Source organism: Passer montanus, unplaced genomic scaffold (genome assembly GCF_014805655.1).
Source record: "Passer montanus isolate IOZ18808 unplaced genomic scaffold, ASM1480565v1 scaffold22, whole genome shotgun sequence".
NCBI classification, from domain to species: domain Eukaryota; kingdom Metazoa; phylum Chordata; class Aves; order Passeriformes; family Passeridae; genus Passer; species Passer montanus.
In genome coordinates, this window is record NW_024366815.1 from 1,440,723 (window position 1) to 1,460,678 (window position 19,956).

At 37.4% G+C, this 19,956-nt stretch overlaps 1 protein-coding gene across 2 annotated transcripts; it reads right to left on the reverse strand.

Moving 5' to 3' along the window:
• Positions 1 to 5,425: 5,425 nt before the first annotated feature.
• On the reverse strand, positions 5,426 to 19,696 carry C1QTNF3 (C1q and TNF related 3). Of its 2 annotated transcripts, none has more exons than XM_039709744.1 (6): positions 19,506 to 19,696; positions 14,161 to 14,272; positions 11,830 to 11,984; positions 9,121 to 9,250; positions 8,321 to 8,420; positions 5,426 to 7,234 (listed from the first exon to the last, which is right to left on the reverse strand). In XM_039709744.1, the coding sequence occupies exons 1-6, from the start codon at positions 19,587 to 19,589 to the stop codon at positions 7,075 to 7,077; spliced, it is 741 nt and encodes a 246-aa protein (XP_039565678.1). In that variant the 5' UTR covers positions 19,590 to 19,696; the 3' UTR covers positions 5,426 to 7,074. The 2 variants fall into 2 exon arrangements, with proteins under 2 accessions (XP_039565678.1, XP_039565677.1); XM_039709743.1 differs by having other exon boundaries at positions 19,302 to 19,679.
• Between the last annotated feature and the right edge of the window lie 260 nt (positions 19,697 to 19,956).

Below are 19,956 nucleotides of genomic sequence, written 5' to 3' on the forward strand. Positions count from 1 at the left end.
GGATTGAATCCACACTGTGTCATAGTGCTTGTGTGTGCTTTATTGTATTACATCAGTGAGTTGCTATATCTGTCATCCTGTGAAATTCATCTTTTGTCACAGTCAGTGTTAAAACATTAATAAGCAGCAGCAAACAGAAGGGCCTATGACTTTGTCATTACAGAGGTAATGGGGATAGGAAAGGAGTTGTTTTGGGATTGAATCCACCCTGTGTCATAGTGCTTGTGTGTGCTTTATTGTATTACATTAGTGAGTTGCTATATATGTCATCCTGTGAAATTCATCTTTTGTCATAGTCAGTGTTAAAAGACTGAAATTATTTTTATTGTGAGTTATATCAGTATGTCTTGCAGAGGTGTAGGCACTTTTGTAATACACACTGCATGCCAGACTTTTACATTTGGTCTCAGATTTGTTGGTTACAATTACCCATACATTTCAGTCCTTAGGAAAATACTAAGGCAACAATGTGAAATTACAGCAGTACTCAAAGTCTGGATTCTCCTCTTTCACATGTATATTGTTTACAATTTAGTCCATCTTAATGCAGGGCAAAAGAGATACTGATATCTGTACAGTTTGTATTCATTTTGTTAAAGGAAAAAGCAAAAATTACATTTGCTATAATATTTCAAAAGTTGGTAACTACAATTTCCTGAAAATGTAAGTAGCAGGTGAAATTTCTCTAGTAATTTCAAAGATACCTGCATTAAAATGAAATTGAGAACTTTAAAGGTTCTCATGGAATTTGATGGTAGTTCTGTGGCCCAAGCTTGTCAAAGCTTTCTTACTTTATCCCAGAGCTTGCATTCATACGTTGCCTGAACAGAAGCTCTGCTCCATTCATAACACGTCTTGATATCCACAGAGATAGTGTGGGTGATACTCTGCATTTCTAACCTCGTATTTTATGCTGTTGTGACAGACACACTGTCCCTTGTACAATGTTCTTGCCAAATGCAGCACCTTAATCTCTGCCATTTCAATAGATTCATCAGTTTGGAGCATGACTTTGCTTTTCTGTTTTTCCGTGCTTCTGTGTGAGTGTGGATTTGTGCACTGATGCTCTCCCAAGTGTACATCCACCACTCAGCAGCAAAAAAATCTATCCTGAGATCACTATATCCTTCTAAAGCAGCTGTGAATTCATGCTACTTGGAAATCTGGCTGTCTGTCTGAGATCATGAATTATAGATTTAGAAATAAAAGCTATGTCTCACCCACAGAAGGTAATTGTATAAACTGCGCTGTTCACTAAAATAGACATATTCTTGAAAAACTACAGTTTGCAAGTTTTTTTAGTCCAGTCAGTCATTGAGGTGGTGATCTGTCCCAGCTGTACTGAACAGGCATTGCCTTTAACTTTCACATTGTCAGAAATTTGGGCCCTGATACTCTGGCAAGTAGGAATTTCAGGTTACCGGGATTACAAATTACTGATGCCTGTGACGGTGGTTTCTGTACTTTGGACCTCAACCTCTGTACCTGAAGCAAAATATTTTTCTTTCCTTTGAGACACAGCATATGGTATTACTGTGCTTTCATGATTTAGATGAAGGGAATGGCAAGAAACTTTATATAGCTAATCCTTATTTTTGATAATCAGGAGAAAATAAATACTTTCCTGTGAGTATATTATTAACCAGTATTGTAGAGGCTGGAAACTCTAAACTGGAATTATTTGTGCATTTTATTTGCCTGAATACTGAGCTTCAGGTCTATGCTGGATGTCACATGAGCTACTGTTTAGCAACTCTGCCCAAAACTTAGCTCTAGTGAGGCATTCCTGCCAGATAATGCTGTCTGCCACATTCACCAGAGACATTTTTTCCTGCATTGCTAGGGTGGTGGATTGAGAACCTGTATGTTCTTTAACTGTTTCCGTCATCTCACCCATGAGCCATTTACTGTGTGTCTTATGGCATACCTTATACATGTTATTTTTTTGTGAGTCTTTAATGATTTGATAGAACAAGCATTCTGAGGAACAGGTAGTCTTGGAGGAGAGAAAATGTTGATCTGAAGTGATGCAGTATCTGAAAATTTTTCCTTAAAACAACGATGCTCCTACTATTTTCTAGTTTAAAAAATGGACATGAGTCAAATTAAATTCCATCCATCACTTCCAGCTGCAGACCAGGACTTGCACATGACACAATGACACAATCTATGAATTCTGATTTCCTGGCCTGAAATTCTAGTCTTTGCAGACTTCCTTGACTTTCATAATCTTTACTATGCTGTAAGAGCCTGGAGTGTTTTTCAAAAAAACTTCCTGGATTGGAAAAAAATCCCCAAAACAAACAAACAAACAAAAAAAAAAACCAAAAAAAAAAAACCACCAAACTCTTAGAATATATTCTAAAATGAAGGGATCTGCAGTTAATTTAATTCTGCCAATCCTTCTTACATATTAGTGTGCACTATTTTCTACCTTCCTGGATTGAGAAAAAAACCAAACCAAACCAAACCAAACCAAACCAAAAAACAAAAACAAAAACAAAAACAAAAAAAAAACCAACATCCACCAAACTCTTAGAACATATTCTAAAATGAAGGTATCTGCAGTTAATTTAATTCTGCCAATCCTTCTTACATATTAGTGTGCACTATTTTCTACAGTAAAGTCACTTTGTTAACTGGACATTTGAATGGAGTTACTGAATGAAGATGTTCTGTATATTAGTTTTTTCCTATCACGTTCCGGTACATGGGCGAGTCCTTATTCAGCAAGCATCTTGTACTTGCTGCTGGACAAGCTCAAAATAGCATGTGACTAGATGATGGGAGGTTCACACCATGAGACACATTCACAGGAAACAGAAGCTAAGATGTCAAAGATAATTTAAACATGGGTATTTTCACTCTTGGTGTTATAGCAGTGTGATTCTTTTAAAAAAATTATTTTTGTGGATTTTTTTTTTAATGGCTGATGGACTGTTTCCAGAAAAGCAGGAAAATAGCCCTCCATTTGTGCAATTTTTCACCAGTTGATACAAGGAGTCTCTTTGTTTAATAAAACCTTTCCCCACGTGAGTTTTATTATTCTGTGAATGTGTTCATGGAGGATAGCTTGCTCCATTCCAAATGCAGATGCACAAAATTAAGCCTCTCCCTCTCTCATCCTTAAGTCTTCATGTCAACATCTGTGCCCTGAGTTTATCAGTCCAGTGGCAGAAGACTGGAAATTACTGGGGGGCAGCAGATGCTCTAATTCCTTCTAAAGCTGTGTGGTTTGGCCGAAGAGCTAAAGGAGCGCTCGCCCTTTGGTGTAAGAGTGAACCTGGTCATACTAGGAAGTGCACCTTCTATCAAGTTCTTCTAATTTATGAGGATAGTTTCTAGAGTCTTCTTCACGGGTATCTGAGCATGACAGCCTTTTGTTGCCTCAGATTTTCAAATCTGCATTGATCACCAAGGCTGTATTGTCTTTGGTTGTTGAAGCAGAACTGCAAAATAGAGGAACTTTGCTACTCATTCACCAAAATTAAGAACTGTAGGTCTTTTCATACACCACTCAACGACTCCCTGCATGTTTTGTCCTTATGTGTTTTTTTGTTTTTTTTTGTTCTGAGCACAAAAGAATCATTTTAACAATCTGAACTAAGAAGGAGGTAAAAAAGTTTCAATTCAAAGCTACTTTTATTAAAAGCTGCTTCCGAAAAAAGCAGGTTGTAACATAACAAGCTCAGTGAAAGAGTGGAGAAGATGAAAGACCTGAGTGTAAAGTTTGTTCCTTATTCTCTCTTTAGAAAAATACTACTTTATTTAAAGATTTCCCTTTGGCTTACAGGCTTCTCAGAGAGGCTGAGACTGCAAACTATTGTCAGTCTAAAGTGCTTTTTCAGTCAATCAGTCCACAGACTAACTTCTGAAAGTAAAAACCATACTTTCTTTTGTCACAGAGTTCCAATTAAACTTCTTTTTTAAACACCATTAGTGAAACTTGGACTCAGACCTGTAACATTTTTCTCCTGTTTGGTTTCGTTCTAGTTCATGTTCATCTTGCAGAAGTTGTTTTACCCCTGCCAGGGGGTTTCACCCAGCGCCTCTTGAGTTGAACACAGCCCTGTTTTGCAAAGTGCAGCAATTAATGCTCATGACTGAACTGGAGATGAGAGCTGCTGGCTTGCAAGGATTCACAGGCAAGGACAGCCTGTGACATCCTTGTTCCAGTCCCTGGAAGTCTGGGGGAAGAGAGGAGAAGGATTTGGGGTGGTGTTTCACACAGAGCAGAACTCCACTTGGCTCTGTGTTGAGAAGCATTTTCTGCCGCCAGGATGCCAGCACCTACCACAGAGGTCAAATATCACCTACCAAACCACAGCTCTCATGGCAGGCAGGGACTTGTGGGTCTTGCCAAGTTTTGGTTAAATCTAGGAGCTCAAGGGCAGGGGAGAGATACAAATTCATTTTAGCAAAGACATGAAGCCATTTAGTATACTCTAAATTACAGCTTTGCAGTTTCCAGAAGGTTTTTAAGTTGTAACACAAATTACAAGACATCATGTATTTTATAACAGGGGATAAAAGTCTCTGGTAGAAGGCATTTTGCCTTGAGCATCTGCTAAGCAAGAATCTTTCGATTATCAGCAGCAATGGAAAGATGACTAATCTGCATTAACATTTCTGAGAAAAAAGATCATATATTCCATATGACTTACTGAATATAAAGTGTGTTAATTTTAAAGAAGAAGAAGAAGAAGAACACACGCACAGAGAGACACACACACACATGCACACACACTCATATTCACATCAGTTGCTGTATTTTTAAGGATCTTCCTTCTTCATTTGAAGGAAATTCATAAGTTAACTATTTGTAAATTATTATGACACTTAATCAGCAGAGATTGCATGCAGTAAATTGCAGAGAAAAGGCTGCTGGGATTTCAGTCACAACCTAGGAATTTTAACCTTGATGTAAAAAACTGTTGAGCTGTAACATTGGAACTGCTCTTTGTCAGAGAAGCTTTTGTGGTAATCCTTAGTCACCTTGCCCTCTTAGCAGGCCAAGTTGCACAAAACTCATGAAAATAGAAAATGGTAAGGCAAACCATTATTTTCTTTTATATTATGGCCATTACAGTAGATAATAAGATAAAAAGGAGTTTAAAATGAGTGTATGTCATACAGTTTCTAAGTGCTTCCTTCTGACCAAAATGGCTTAAAATGACCATGTCACAAAGGAAGAGTAAGTCTCCAAAGGAAACCATACAGATTTAAATTTTATATACATATGTGTGTGTGTATATACACATGTGTAAAGGAAATATATTTTAATCCTTAATGGTGGCTTTCTCCCATTCAGTAGCAAAATAAATGCTTAGGAAAAACATATTTAAAAGAACATCTTGCTGTTGTCTACAAATGGTAATGTCCTTGGTAAATACAGATTTTATCAGCAAACTAGTACAGCTTTGTAACCATTAATCTTTATTGGATAAATGTATGTTTTACAAAGTAAGCTTAACAAAATAACATGGTCTCAGGTTTTGAAAACCTATGTGGCAAGACCTGACCCAAGATGATAAAGAAGTGATTAAAACACATCAGACAACAGTTCATTAAAGCTAATATTTTCAGTGGTTGATGCATTAAACTAAAAAATCACATGTTATAATAATCAAGTATCAACATGCATTTTTCTTCATAAGATGTGGTTACATACGCTAGGAATGTGTACGAATTCATGGGGCAGATTTCAATTCATTTGCTGTATTGTTGTGCTACTGATTCCTGTATCCAGTATAAAAGAATTTCAAATAAATATTTTCCTAACCCCACCTTCTTGTTATACATCAATGGCAGATCATACCTGATTAAAATGTAATGTCTATAAAAAGGAATTTATATTTCATTAACTTTTGTATGGAGAGCCAGAACAAGATACATTCAAACTTCAGTATTGATTTTGGTGCTTACTGAAATGAAAATAGCAAGACAGAATTTCAGGTACCCAAATTTTGAAAAGCCAGTGACAAGAATGCTGAAGAGTGACCAGTGTATTGGGACCAGAACTACTAAGCCAGCTAACATTTGCTTTCACCAGTTTAAATACTGAACTGGCTTAGCTGCTGCTTTGCAGTGGCTTTTCCTGAAATACTGATTCTTGGAAGGCTGCTAGGAAAACTGTTTCAACAACTTCACTGTTAAGTAAATATGCAATATTTTAAGGTACGTCCTTCAGGAGGAGCTCGAAACACCACAATGTTTGTTTGTCTCTGTGCTGTTGGCCTATCCTGATTTCTCTAGCGTATATGCCTTTTCTTTGACACCCTGTATTGGCGTACATCAGGTTTTAAAAATTCTAAGGCTAGGAGAAATATTACAGTTCCCCTGCCTGATCCCCTTCACACTGCAAACTAAATTACCTTAGCTTCAAGCTGCTACTAAGGCAAGAACTACTGACATTCTTCTTCTAAGAGAGAGAGACTAAGCATAAATATGTGCTAAAAATCTGTGAAAAATGACACCAGATACATGTTCAGAAGTTTGAGATGGGAATGCAATAAACCTGAATCCTTGACATCTATATTTTCACATTATTTTCTTTGATTTGAGCTCATTCCAATCCAGTACAAACTTCTCCCTTTAGATCTGGTCTCACCTGAGCCTGCTTATAATACATTCAGGCCTGTTTCCATGATGCAAATTTAAATGAACATGTAAGAAGAACTGAATAAATGATCCAAAAATTTTAAATCAGTTATTCAATTCTTGACATATATTTAACTAAAGTATATTTAGAGATGAGATTGACTTTATGTAAACTGCTCTTTAAATTCTTTGGACTCATTTTCCTTTGGTTTTCATTCACTTTTGGGGACAAGAGCAATAGCAACATTTAATGATTAAATAGGTGCAACCCAGATGACAATAGATACTCTGTGAATCTGTGTCAGCTGTCCAATGTATTCAGCTCATCTCTGATACACAGGTAGCAACACATTGCATCAAAACAAGGCTTCTTGATCCTCCAATGTTGTAAAGTTATTTCACAGTCCAGTGAAATATACAAGTTCCAAAAAATATGTTTTTTCACATAAACATCTGTTGGGTTGTTTCCTTTTTTTACTTGGTTTCAAAAAGGAGAAACCCAGCAAAGGTGGAGAAGCGTTGATGGTCCCCATGGAGGGCTCCATTTCCCATTCGCAGCCAAACTTCATCTCCTTTGGCGAGTTTTAGGACTGCACTGTTTCCTGAAGTATCTGCTTTCCCTTTGGATTCATAGCTAAGGATGAATATTTTAACAAGTCAGTTTTTTTGTTTCTCAACCATGACCAAACAAACAATTTTACCAAAAAATCCAAGAAGTACGTTGCTATCCTGAGCAAAAATTTCTTGAAAGGCTTGCCAACATTTTTTCAGCTTTATAAGGAAATTTTGGCAACTTTCTGCATTTGATCTCCTAGTCAAATTTTGCACTTACCTAAATGCATTATTTCATTCCTTTCTGAAGTTCTGGAATTGTAACTTTTTTTTTTTTCCAGGACACAGAACGATTTTTTTTTGTTTAAAATGAAATGCTGCTCATTGATCACAACACTACAGATTTCCTGTGATTTTTTTTCCCCTTGAATTCATTCCAACTAATTTTAAGAGCTGAGTCCCTGTGCTCCCAGCACAGGCAGTGAGCAGACACAGGCATCTTGCTCCATATTGAGCCTTTCATCGGAACATTGATGTGGGCTAACCTCCTGGCTTTGCCTGAGTGTTGGTCCCCTTTCTTCTACCTCTTGCCTTTTCTGACATCAGTGCTTCAGGGGGAATAGAAATGAAGCACTTTTTCTTTTGCAGCGAAGATCTATTGGGGATGAAGCAGCCTGTGATGGTGTGCTAATGATAAAAAGGATAGTAAATGGAAGTCCTTTGCTTCTTACTCATCCTTACTACTGCAGCTTAAACACTTTCCAACTTAAAATAATTTTTTCTGCCCTCATGTTAACAAGACTGTAACTGGTCACTGAACACTTCATTATTTCTTTTCTCTGACAAGCAAAATGAGGATAAAGATACACTTTAGCAGAATGACAGCATGATACCACTGAACTCCAGCCCTGACTTGCACTGCTAACTCTTTTCTCCTGACTTTGAGGAAATGGTGATCAAAGCTGAATTTTAGGTCCAGCATCTTTGGTGTGTATGCTCCAAATATGCAAGCTGAGGATGGCAAAAAAAAATAGGTTTTCTTGTTGGTTATTTTACCGTAGAGAATTTTTTCCAAAAAATTAACAATTTTACGTTTCTTGAAAGGTGAGCAAGCTATCACAACCATACAAATGTTTTTTGCATTGAGATGGCCTGGCCCTTTACTTACCTATATAAGCTGAACACTGTATTACCATTATGCATCAAGTACACGTACACTTCCTCCACATCTTCATGTTTCATCATATTGAAAGTAAAGAAATATACCCCTGAAAAGGTTATAAAAAACAACTTGTTTTCTTCATAGAAAGAAGTAATCATGCTGCACATTTGTGCTTCTTGCTTAGAAATCGTAACAGCTGTGGACAGAACTGCCTTCCAGTTGTCAGCAGATATTTTGTTTCTGCTTATAGCGTTCCAAAATCTGATTAATTTTAATTCTGCATATGGCAGGTGTTGTTCTTCCTCCATCACAGCTGCGTAAGAGGGGGGATTGATGCAGCTGAGAAATAACCCATGAAGAACTGTAATGCCTCTTTTCCAGTCACACATCTGTTGCAGGTCAGCTCGCAGCTGAATTGGCATGGGGGAGGATGAGGATGAGGAGACTGACAGGAGGCAGGAGGTGGAAGAGGCAACTGTGAAGCTGCTGCTGCTTGCTACAACATTAAGACTGTGGTTCTGTCATCACAGTGGCTGAAGGGCTAAAGAGCCACAGCAAAGCAGACAGTCCTGCTCCCTCCCCAGCCCCGGCCATGCCTCTTCCTCCTGCCTTTGTGTCAGCACTAGTCTCACTGGCTGGCAAGACCTCTTTTGGCTTGCTCAGTTTTCAATTCATTTTTCTGGAAAGTAGGTAGCAGGAGCTATGCAGACTGAGTGCAAAGGTAGTTAAATAGTGCCTCATCCTTTTTGACCACATGTCTCCCTACAGCTCCAACAATTACATTATTTTGTTTTGCAAATGCTCACCATTCACTGGAGCACCAAATCTCCCAGTCATGACATCAAAAAAATTCCCAACATTGGTTTCAACGCTACTGAAGATGATCCCACTGTTCTGGTTGCTGAAGTGAGTAGCCATCGAAGCCATAAACGCGACCTGCAAAAATCCAGTTCTTATTGAGGCAGTCGTTCACGAACAACACATGTGTAGAGCAACCAGGTACAGATTTTTTCCTGTATTTGCAGTCTGTTTATTTTCCTGACAGAGATGTTCTTCTAGGGCTTGCTCCAAGGCCAATAAACTCCAGTTAACAAAACTCCCATTGAATGAAACTGGAAGAAGACTAGGGTTCTCATATTCAATTGGACTATTCATGACTGTAAAGTAAGTGTATGGTCAAGTGTGTGCAGAACCTTAATTTCAGATTTTATTTACTTTTAAGTCTCACTAGAATGATGCAACAGCAATATAGTATTGAAATGGATGGTGTTTCTGACAAAAAAGTTTTATATAGTTTTATGTATTCCCCAATGCATTTAAACTGGATATTGCTTTTAACTGCATGTGTGAAAACAAACAATGCTCAGTAAAATTCATGCAGATTAGTGTTTCTTGCTTAGAGATACATGAAGCACTTTTACTAGAGGTCTTCTAGAAGTACAGCAGCTGGCACTCAATATTCAATGCTTTTTCTGTCTTGTCAGTTGCCCTCAGTTTTGAAAACAGAGGGTGGTGGAGACCAGGAGGGGAAAATAAGAAAATTAAAACTATGCTTCAACTTTATGTTTCACTTCTTGCCATAGAAATGTTTCATAGGAAGCAGTGCAAAACATCCCACACCCGACAATTTAAATTACCCTCAGCAAGATACCAGGGAATGACCCTGCCAGATGGCCTGGTTAGGGAAGGGAGTGACCTTTTCTGTAAGTCTGTCATCCCCCCACCATTATGTGAGTAAATGGGGTAGAATCAAAATTGCTGCACTTTGTTGCCAAAAGGTTACATACAGGCTTGGCTTTTTATTTCTATCTCAACTTCTTAAATGACAAGTATTCAATTGCATCTGTTACTGCCCATCATAAAAATGGCATTTTTTGTGAGATTCCAGTTATGCTGGTATTTAAAAAATAAAAAACCCCAGCCCAAACTCCTTTTGATTTCAGATCCAAACCAGAAAAAAACTAAAACAGACAATCAAATGCAAGTCTGGATCCAACAACGGAAATCGTTAGCCATCTGTTCAGAAATTTAAGGAGCTCCAGATGTGAGCTGAAAGCTTGGGCTGATTTTCCTTACCCCTGCATGGATGCATTTTCTATTACGGCAAATTGTTAATATCTTGCTTCTCAGCCAGGATCACATCAAAGTTCATCGTGTGTTAAAGGAAAGCAGCTGCAGTGGCAGATTGATGGAATTTATTGCTTTTTGTCTAGATTCCATTTCACAGTCTCTTTGACCCTGAGCTACTTTTTGTGGCCTGAACAGAACAGCAGAAAAATATATCTTTTCTCCCTAGGTCACATTATGAAGTAGCAGGTTAACACGGATACACAAAGTTTTTCAAAATAATCCTGTACTTAAAACAGTATTGTATTCAAAAGTGTTTTCTCCTATACCACCAGTGACTTTAAAATTCTTAAATGTGGTGGTAGGAAATACTGTAAACATTTTAAAACATATCTGATAAAAGAAAGAATTTTAAGTATTTGAAATAAGTATTGCAATATGAGCTTTCCTTGTTCATCCTCTTTCATCACTCAATTTTAATCACAATACTACCATTGTCTTTATGTAAGATAAAAACCTGTGGTAGTTCATTTTAAAATTGTAGGAGGACATATGTTGAATGTAATTAAAGGCATGTTTATAAGATATTCAGCTATACTGTGAACATATATTATATATATTTATGCATGCATATGTCATGTGTACATGCACACATATGAATATGTATATATGATTCTGTGTGTATATATATATTATATATATATATATATACACACACATACATATATATTTATATATCCATACGCAAACTCTCTGCCATCTGCCAGATTCCTGGGATTTGAAGAAGCTTTAAACAAAAAGCTGTGAGATTGTGCCAATATAAGAGTTGCGTTCAACAGCTCAGGCTTGAACCCATATTTAAATGCTTATCTGGCTTTCGAGTTATTCATTCATAGGCAGAACCTACATCGCCCCAAACATATTTAAAACATCTAGACATATAAATGTACAGATAACTACTGAGGGGTATCTTTTGAAACTAGAGGACTCTTACTGCACTCAAAAATTTTGAGCCTGTACTTTGAGGAGCTGGATACATGTGCTTCTGAGAATCTCATAAAGCCTGGCTGCACTGAGAAACATGACTCCTTTACTCTTTCCATATGCTGTGGGAAGTGCAATTATTTATGTGATACAGCTTGGTAGGAAAATGATAGTCCCTGCTATTCTCTTTTAATAACCCAGATCCTGGCTTTTTGCCTTCAAGGGGAAGCATATATGTTTCTTCCTGCCTATTTCTCAGCTGGATTCTGACTAAAGCTTTTCTTTTCCAGAAAGACCTGGCAGAGCACTTTTTTCAGTAAGGGCAAGGGCTGTATATGCCTGTTAGAGTATTAATTTACAAGGGGATTTGCTTCTTAAGTATCTTACAGTAATAAGGTGCTGTTTTTTCAAGAAAACCATAATCTGAGGTTTCCTGCAGCCAATACGAGCCAGAGATGCTGTACCTGTAGCTCTGGGGGAATGCCAGGATAGCCCTTCTCGCCTTTGGGTCCATGATGGCCACGCTCTCCTCTTGGTCCAATATCTCCCTTGTCTCCTTTCTCACCTTTGGCTCCTTCCTGGCCAGTTGCTCCATTATTTCCATTGTTTCCATGATTTCCTGAAGGGAAACAAAGCTTTCTGTTTTATTTAAATAATTTATCATATTTTAACAAATAAGTGTGACAGGGTCCTCTTCTATCAGCTTGCAACGCAGGTACTCTTCAGTGCCATAAATCCAGGCTGAGAGGAAAGAGATAAGAAACTGCTCTGTGGTCAGGTTGATGGTAAAAGTTTTGGTGAGCAGATTTCCAGAAGGACATAGATTTTGGGAGTTAACCCTCATGTTGCTGGTGGTGTCTCAAGTCATTGCTTTGTTGGGGAGATGTGCAGGAAGACCTCAGCAGACAGAAGGCTCAAGGAAAGCAAAAGCCACTTTCTATTGATGCACACTAGGTAGCCTGCAGAAGTAGTTTTGCTTTTGCTTTAGTAAAAACTGATTTCCTGGTAAATTAAGTCAATCATGATAGGATAAGATAATTTTGAATAAGATTTTGCTGTCTTTAAAACACATACACATAAATGATAAATGGCTGTAGCATTAAAGTTGTTAAAATCTGTGCTAAAAACAGAACAATGTGTATTTGCAGGGTCCTGGCTAGGGGTCATGTGATTGCATAGCCCTAGATTTAAAGAGATACAAAATTTTTATAATTAAGCTTTTTTGAGATGGCTTCCTATGAGTAAATGAGTAAAAAGACTAAGTGCAAAACATACTCATGCATCTGCAGTATTACTTACTTCCTGGTGTTGACTGACTAAATTACTAAGCAAATGTCTATGCAGCTGACAGGATTTTAAAGTTGGCTAGAATCACCAAGCAATCATTATTCTGCAGCAAAAGCCTGATATTTCAGCTCAGGGGATTAATTAATGTCATCATTGTTCTAATTCAACCTGAATTGAAATTAGGCTCCTTGCCACTCTGCTTGTTCTTTGATTATTCTCTCTGGTTACAAAATTACAAGAAGAATAGTGTTGTTTGAGATCAAATCTGATGATGAAGTAATCCTTCAGAGTTTTTCTAATAAGAAAAAAACCCAAAACCTTCAAACAAGGAAGCCAAGTGCTGAACGAAATTATGCACATTTTTGTTTGGATAGAGGAATCTGCAGCTCTTAAAAATAACAAGAATGACCCTTTATGTGAAGCCAGAGCTGCTCAACCAGTTCATAACAGAAGTCTGCAAGCAACATTTGATTCAATCAAGGGGAAAAGCAACTGCTGCTGTTCCCCTTACAGGCACAACAACATGAAATTCAGCAAATGAAGGAGACAGAAATCCCAGGATGCAGGTTTGTGGTATCCTGCAGTGACAGACAGTGGGACTGAGTCAGGAGGGAAGGGCAACGCTGGGACTGGGCCATGCCCCAGTGTGTCCACTGCAGCCTTGAAAATGTGGCTCTAGTAAAAAATCGTATTCTGGCTTCTAAGAATCCAACAATTTATTGATAAATAATGGATTACTGAATTGCATTTTTATTGTGTGAACAGAAGATGTAAGTTTTTCAAGAAGACAGAAGTCTGTCTTTCAGTGACCTGTTCGTTTTTGTTGTACTTTTGCTTTAGGAATGGTGATTTACAAATCCCTGAAGGTAGATGATATAAAAAACTCACACCAGCATGCAACCAACATTTTCCCTTCTCTAGGCTCTTCTATTTCCATATCAATTATCTGATCAAAGTATATACTTTTCTTGTGTATGCTGTTCTTCTGTGGAAATTTTTTATGTTAAAAAAGGGGATTTTTTGTTGTGAAAGACAAGATGAAAGAAGAAAGTGAAGAAATTTCTGTGAGAGAACAGAAGCATTGTGTTTCTGTAAAATATTGGCTAGCAGTATGCTAGATGAAGAATAGCCCTTGAATACGTACACAGTAACACAGCTGGATATACAAAGGTGATCACAATAATCAGCTCCAGGGAACAAATTCTTCCAAGTTTATTGGGAACTTCATGCTGTTTTAAGAGAGACCAATTTTCCCTTGATATGTAATAAGATTACTTTCAGTATGAATTTGTGAAAGCTGAATTTTAATAACAAATAGGTTTTCAATGGAAAATACCTTAGAATATAACTGAAAATATCTGTCTCCTCTGAAATTATAGAAAAACTTGTTCCTGAATCTGTCCCCAAATACTGATGTTTGGACCACGCTCTGATATTTCATAGAATAACCTGTAATTTATGGCCTGCAATTAGACTGATAAAAAAAGTGAATTAAACTTCATCTTTACCTGGCATCCCAGGGGGCCCAGGAGGTCCTGGGGGCCCTTGGTAGAGTCGAACTCCAAAGTCACCTCGGCAGCAGGAGCTGCAGTCTGGATTCTGCGGTCCAGGCTGGGGGGGCTAAGTGCACAAAAATAAGCTGTAAGTAGCTCATTCATGGAGGACATCAATCTTATGCATGTTGGTTACAGGGTCTTCATTATATATTTCTGTTTATATACTTGGTAAGTTTTCAAAACAGTTCTTATCTGGCATGAAATTCTCACACAGTTAGGTTATCCCTGAAGATATTATTTTTGGAAGATTTAAAGGAATAGCTCTCGAAGCATTCAAAAATCTATAACAAATATTTTAAAAACCAACTTGTCCTGTTAAATAATGAAGGTTTTTAAAATAAATTAACACCAACTAATGAAATTTAGATGAGTATTTCAGTTAGATTCACATCCTGATCCCACATTTCAACTGACCTTTGATGACAAACATGCCTATGTACAACAAGTGGTAGGACACAAGGGACTTGATTTGACCTTCAGCAGTGAACTAATCTCCATTAAACATAGATAAAACTGTATTGGACCACCCAAAGAAGATACTAAAAAAATATCTGTGCAGCATATTCCTCTTCATGATCCCAGACCTGTGTATTTACAGGCTACTAAAGTAAGGAGACCCTAAAAAAGTGCCGAGACACAAGACAAAAATTTAACTTACCACAACACAAGATGTTAGGGGTTTTTGATCATTAGTAGTGGTGAATGTGCAACTATGAAAACCTGTATGCTGACTAATACAGCAACATAAATAAAGTAATGAGTTCATTATGTACAGCTCAGTTACTATAGTAATCAGTTTAATAATGGTTTTGTATAAGTGGTTTTCTTTTCCATATTATTGTGTTTATACTAATGGAGACTCATTCAATTCTGACTGAATTATATAACTTAGTTATCACAGATCTTCCAGTATGTCAGATAAGGCCAAGGTTCAATGTTTGATTTTATTTCTCTAGCTCCTCATTTGTTCCCTATTTGTTTCTTTTCCCTACAATTCTTTCCTAATATTCTGAGATGCAAACCTGCAGTTTGTAAAATTGAGATGGATAGTTACACCAATCCAACTACTACTTTTCTTTAATCATTCTATTATTTGCCTTCCTTCCCTTTCTTTTCCCTAATCTTTATCATCGTCAAATTACTTTCCCAATGCAGACTTATTGGTTTAGTGTGGCAGAAAATGAGCCTCTGTCAGGATGGGAGCTGTCAACTGAACACACAGATGTGCTGTATTCCTGCCCTCAGTGTCATCATTGATGTCATCTGAAACATTCTGCCTGTTTTTTGTACAATACCAAGAACACCCCTGGAATTCATTGATTTCAGGAGGCTTAGGAACTTAGGGATATAGAAAATTCATCTCGTGACACCACAAAAATACTGCAGCTCCTCCAACGAGACAGACAAATGTCCTGTCCAGCTGGAACCAGTGATGGTGGAGTTACCATGGGAATAAAGGCCAACTTGACAGCTAAACAAATACCCTTCATATTCAAAGAGTTATGGAAAAGTCAGGACTTGCCAATGGGCAGAAGGGCTTCATATTTATGGGGTTTGGTCAAGGCTATGCTTTTTTAGATTAATTTTGGACAAGGCCTATACTTAATGAGAAAAATAGGTTCTGCCTCTTGACCTCTTTCTTCCTGGAGAACCTGTTTGTATTTTTCTGGCTATTTTGTCTCTTCCAGTTGTTAGGCAGGACATAACTGACAATCACCAAATGCACTTTTTATAACATTCCTGGTATGAGAGAAGAAGTAGCTCTGCTTCCAGCCCATTTTCAGTCCTTGAAAGGGGGCCAAGTACAAGAGGACTGGAATTGTGTGAGCATGTTTTGCCCCCTAAAAGAATAACATTGATTTTAGCATTGAGATTAAAATCTTCAGGTTTTTTGTTTAGATAGTGCTTCATATTCATGTTAAATGGGAAGGTGAACTAAATACATACCTGCCAAGAGCAAATAAGTCTTATCAGCCTAAAAAAATCCAAAGATTTAGAACAGATTGTAATTGAGGGAAGACATGAATCCAGCAAAGTGGACTGCATGTGAGACTCTCTCTGTGCAGATGCAATTTGTCTTTTTCAGACAATGTACTGAAATCTTGAACAATTGTGTTAGAGAAATGGCTATTTTAAAATAAAATAGATACAAGTGATGGTGATAACCAAGTGCTAGTAGGCATTACCTAAAAAAAAATCTCATCAGCTTGTTAGGTGTGAAATAAGGCAAGTCCTGCCAGTCAGATTGTATGCAACAGTTCCGTTGATTTAAAAATAGCTGTTTATGCAGGTCATAAAGCAAAAAAATTATTATCTTTACTCTTTCACTAGGAGAAAAAAATTATTCATGGTCAGTTGCCAAGGATGAGGAATATTTAGGATTTTCTTCTAATCTTTAAAAGAAGAGAACTTCATGAAGAGTACATTTAAAGGAAAAAACATGTTCCTAAAGTAAAATTACACTCAAATGTGACACAGAGATTAGTTGCAATCTACTTGCCAAAGGCATTCTTTGCAGCCATTTGTGCATAAATTTTGTCAGTGAATCTTTGGCTTTTCTGCCAGAACATGAATATGATTTAGGAGCTTGTGAAATGCATCTGCCACATTGATATCCTAACACTGATAGAAAACTGGAACTATTTCTGAGGCTATCTACTGAATTTCCCATGATTTAGTATATAGGAGAATGATCTAGGCAACAGATGGTCTATGAAATTCCCTTAATTTAAAACTGTGAACAAGTTATAATTGGAGACCCAGCCTTTGACCCTTTTTGACTTCCTGATTAATTTTATGAATTTCTGTTTTATTGTCTAAGACAATGCAGAAGACAAGTGATGTGCCTCCAACATTCTTGGCTCCTGTTCTGAGTGCAAAATATCTGTCTCTGTGGGCACTTAGGCCCTCCATGCCCCTTCTCCAAGCAAAGAAACAAACAAAAGTTGCCAAAATTCAGGGTAAAACACTGCTTGGCTGGTGACATTAAAGATGTTCAAAGAGCAACCTGAAATGGAAAAATGGTCTGTCATGACTCTTAGTCACTAAGAGTTCTTGCTCTTGAGAAATGCATGTTATATTTTACATGAGTTAACAGTAGTGTGTGGAAGCTGGCGAAGCACCCAGTGCAGCAAGGACAATAGTAACAACAAATACTGTCATCTCTTTTCCATAGCAGGGAATGAGGCCTTCGAAACACTTCAGCAAGAGGGAGAAATTCCCCAGCCTAAATTTTCTTTAGCTGGGTAGAGCTATTCCACCTAAAACAATCAGGAAAGCCGGAATTTAATAGTTTCCATACAACTCAAGGGAAAGAGAGAGATTTGACATGAATTAAAACATGTCAGTGCCACCTTTGTTCTTCCTCTGCCTAGAAATTCCTGGAGTCTGGAAGGGGAAAACACATATTGTGTAAGACACTGTGTGACTGATTATCCCCGTCGTGCATCTGCTAGTGCTCCATTTCATTTCAGTAAGCCAAAAATTGCATCATTTCCCCAGAAAAGATTGCTTCTTGGAGATGGGCTGGCAGGTAAATGACTGCCATCAGCTGTACTCAGATCACCGGGCTTGTTTTTATTGTCACAACCAGTTCCCCAGCAGGCAGCTCCAGACAAGTTGCCTTAAATGCTCTGACAAGAGATACATGCAGCCTGAACACACTTTCTGTGGGGGAGAGTTTGTGCCCTAAAAAGCTGTGGTTTTGCATGAAATCCTGTATTATCTGAAACTGTGTAGTGTTAAAGGGGAATCTTGTGTACACGGTCTGCAGCACACAGCTGCAGAATTCCAGAATTCTCCCTGCAGTAGAGAGGTCTGCAGATGCTGTCTTGGCTCTTTGGACTGTACACATTATGTTTTACACTGCTTATATTCTGCAAGCACAGTTTAACATGCCTACAGTTAAATATCTGTTCTGCTGAGTGCACTGGAGAAACATTTCACTGCTGCCCAAGAAATACAAAATGCAAAGCTCTGTGAAGTTTTAATACAGGGAATACAATGGTGTATTAAACCTATTCCCATACTTGGATGTGTTTCAGTTCTTCAAGCCCAGGACAGGATTAAAATCAGACCTCTTCTCTGCTTATAATATTATTATCATAATATATATTATTATTCAACACTTATCTGCATGTTCTTGATTTTGGCAATTCAAAATATCATATTTTGATCAGAAGAAGTTTTAAAACCTCAGAGGGTAAAAGATGAACTATACAGGACTCAAATATTTGTATCAGCTATAGGAAAAACCACTCATGTTCTTGCTGTTAATAAAACACATTGATCAAAAAAGCCCTTCATTTGAGTGGAATTTTGTTTTGCCTAGTGCTAGAAAAAGCTTCATCTTCTGCCCTTCAGATTTTTTTCTTTCAAATTTGGACTGCAATATTTTGTGTATTATCAAGTTATGCTATTTTCCCTGTGTTATAAACTAATGACTGTGGTATGTAAAGTGCCATGAAAGGCAGAAAAATATTCTCAGTTTAAAATGCAGATGCTGCAGACAAATTAGAATTTCATTGCAAGCCTTTTTTCTTCTTAAACTGTCAGTTGATTTATATTATTAAATCTACTTATTACAATAGTATCTGGTTTTTTTCAAGCTACTCCTTAGAATAAAATTTTTGAACATTGAGAATTTCATTATTTTTGTTTCAAGCTCAAGAAATATACTTTACATACATAATTTTAAAGTAAAATTATTCTCTGCTAATTGAATCTCTGCAAATACCTCTAGAAATGCTGTATTTTCCTTCACATCTAAATGAGTTATAAATATCTAAAAACTTTGATATATTAAATAATTCATACCTTGGGATAATTAAGAGACTGTATTTCAGCATATATGATTTCACAAGTTCACAGTTTCAATAGAACAAAGTGCTGCTGCCTGTGTTGAAACCAGTGTCCCCAACCACTGCTGGTTCTACCAGCTCATTAAAAGATCCTATAAAGCAGCCCAGCAGGATACAGACCAACACACAGCTTAATAAAAATTATTTCATAAATATATCACTAGTAATGTTAGCAAAAAAAAAAAATAATCTCATTAGCTTTAAAGATATCTTTAGAAGATTAATTCAGAGTACCTGGACTCTATCTGAGGTAGTCAGTTCTACATCATCTACCTCTGGTCTCAGGACATTATGGTCTGTAGATGTGCTATTATCAACAGTCCATTCTATAAGTTGATTCCGCTGTTTCAATATTTCCCTGCTTCTGGAACCTTTGTGGCCAGTCTGGTGGTGACTCTGCAATATTTTGGCCACTGGTTTATAAGATCTTCTGCTCACCTCCATGTATTCATCTTGACACAGGCAAAATGGAAGAAAAAATAAAGCCAGTAGATGCCAACTGATGAAATCCTTCTCTGCCATGTTAATCAAAACAATTTTTCAGGAGTCCAGCAAATGCCTTGCAGAAGGAGAACTTCTTTGCTGCACCAGACGTTATGTGGTCCTTTCAGCTTTTCCACTAGTAAGCCTGGCACTGAGACCAGTACCAGGTTTTATACGCTTGCATGCAATAAATAAAACTAAAAATGCCAAAGTGACAGGATCCTTCATCCAAAATCAGTCATGCTCCTTTAAACAAACCAGGCATTATTCACCACTTCACCACCACAAGGAAAATTGATTTGTATGCTGGAAATGACCACAGCATTTAATGGACTCCTGTGGTTCCTATTTGGGGGCATTAAAAAATGTAGCACCTTTCCTTTGGCATGTTTTTGTTTAAGTGTGA

Excerpts from the sequence above, each read along its gene's own strand:
- C1QTNF3 (XM_039709743.1), bottom strand. The coding sequence starts at position 19,589 with ATGGCAGAGAAGGATTTCATCAGTTGGCATCTACTGGCTTTATTTTTT. Across the intron at positions 11,985-14,160 it reads TGGGCCCCCTGGGATGCCAG|GAAATCATGGAAACAATGGA; the intron begins GTAAAGATGAAG and ends GTTTCCCTTCAG. Across the intron at positions 8,421-9,120 it reads ATTTGGTGCTCCAGTGAATG|GGGTATATTTCTTTACTTTC; the intron begins GTGAGCATTTGC and ends TAACCTTTTCAG.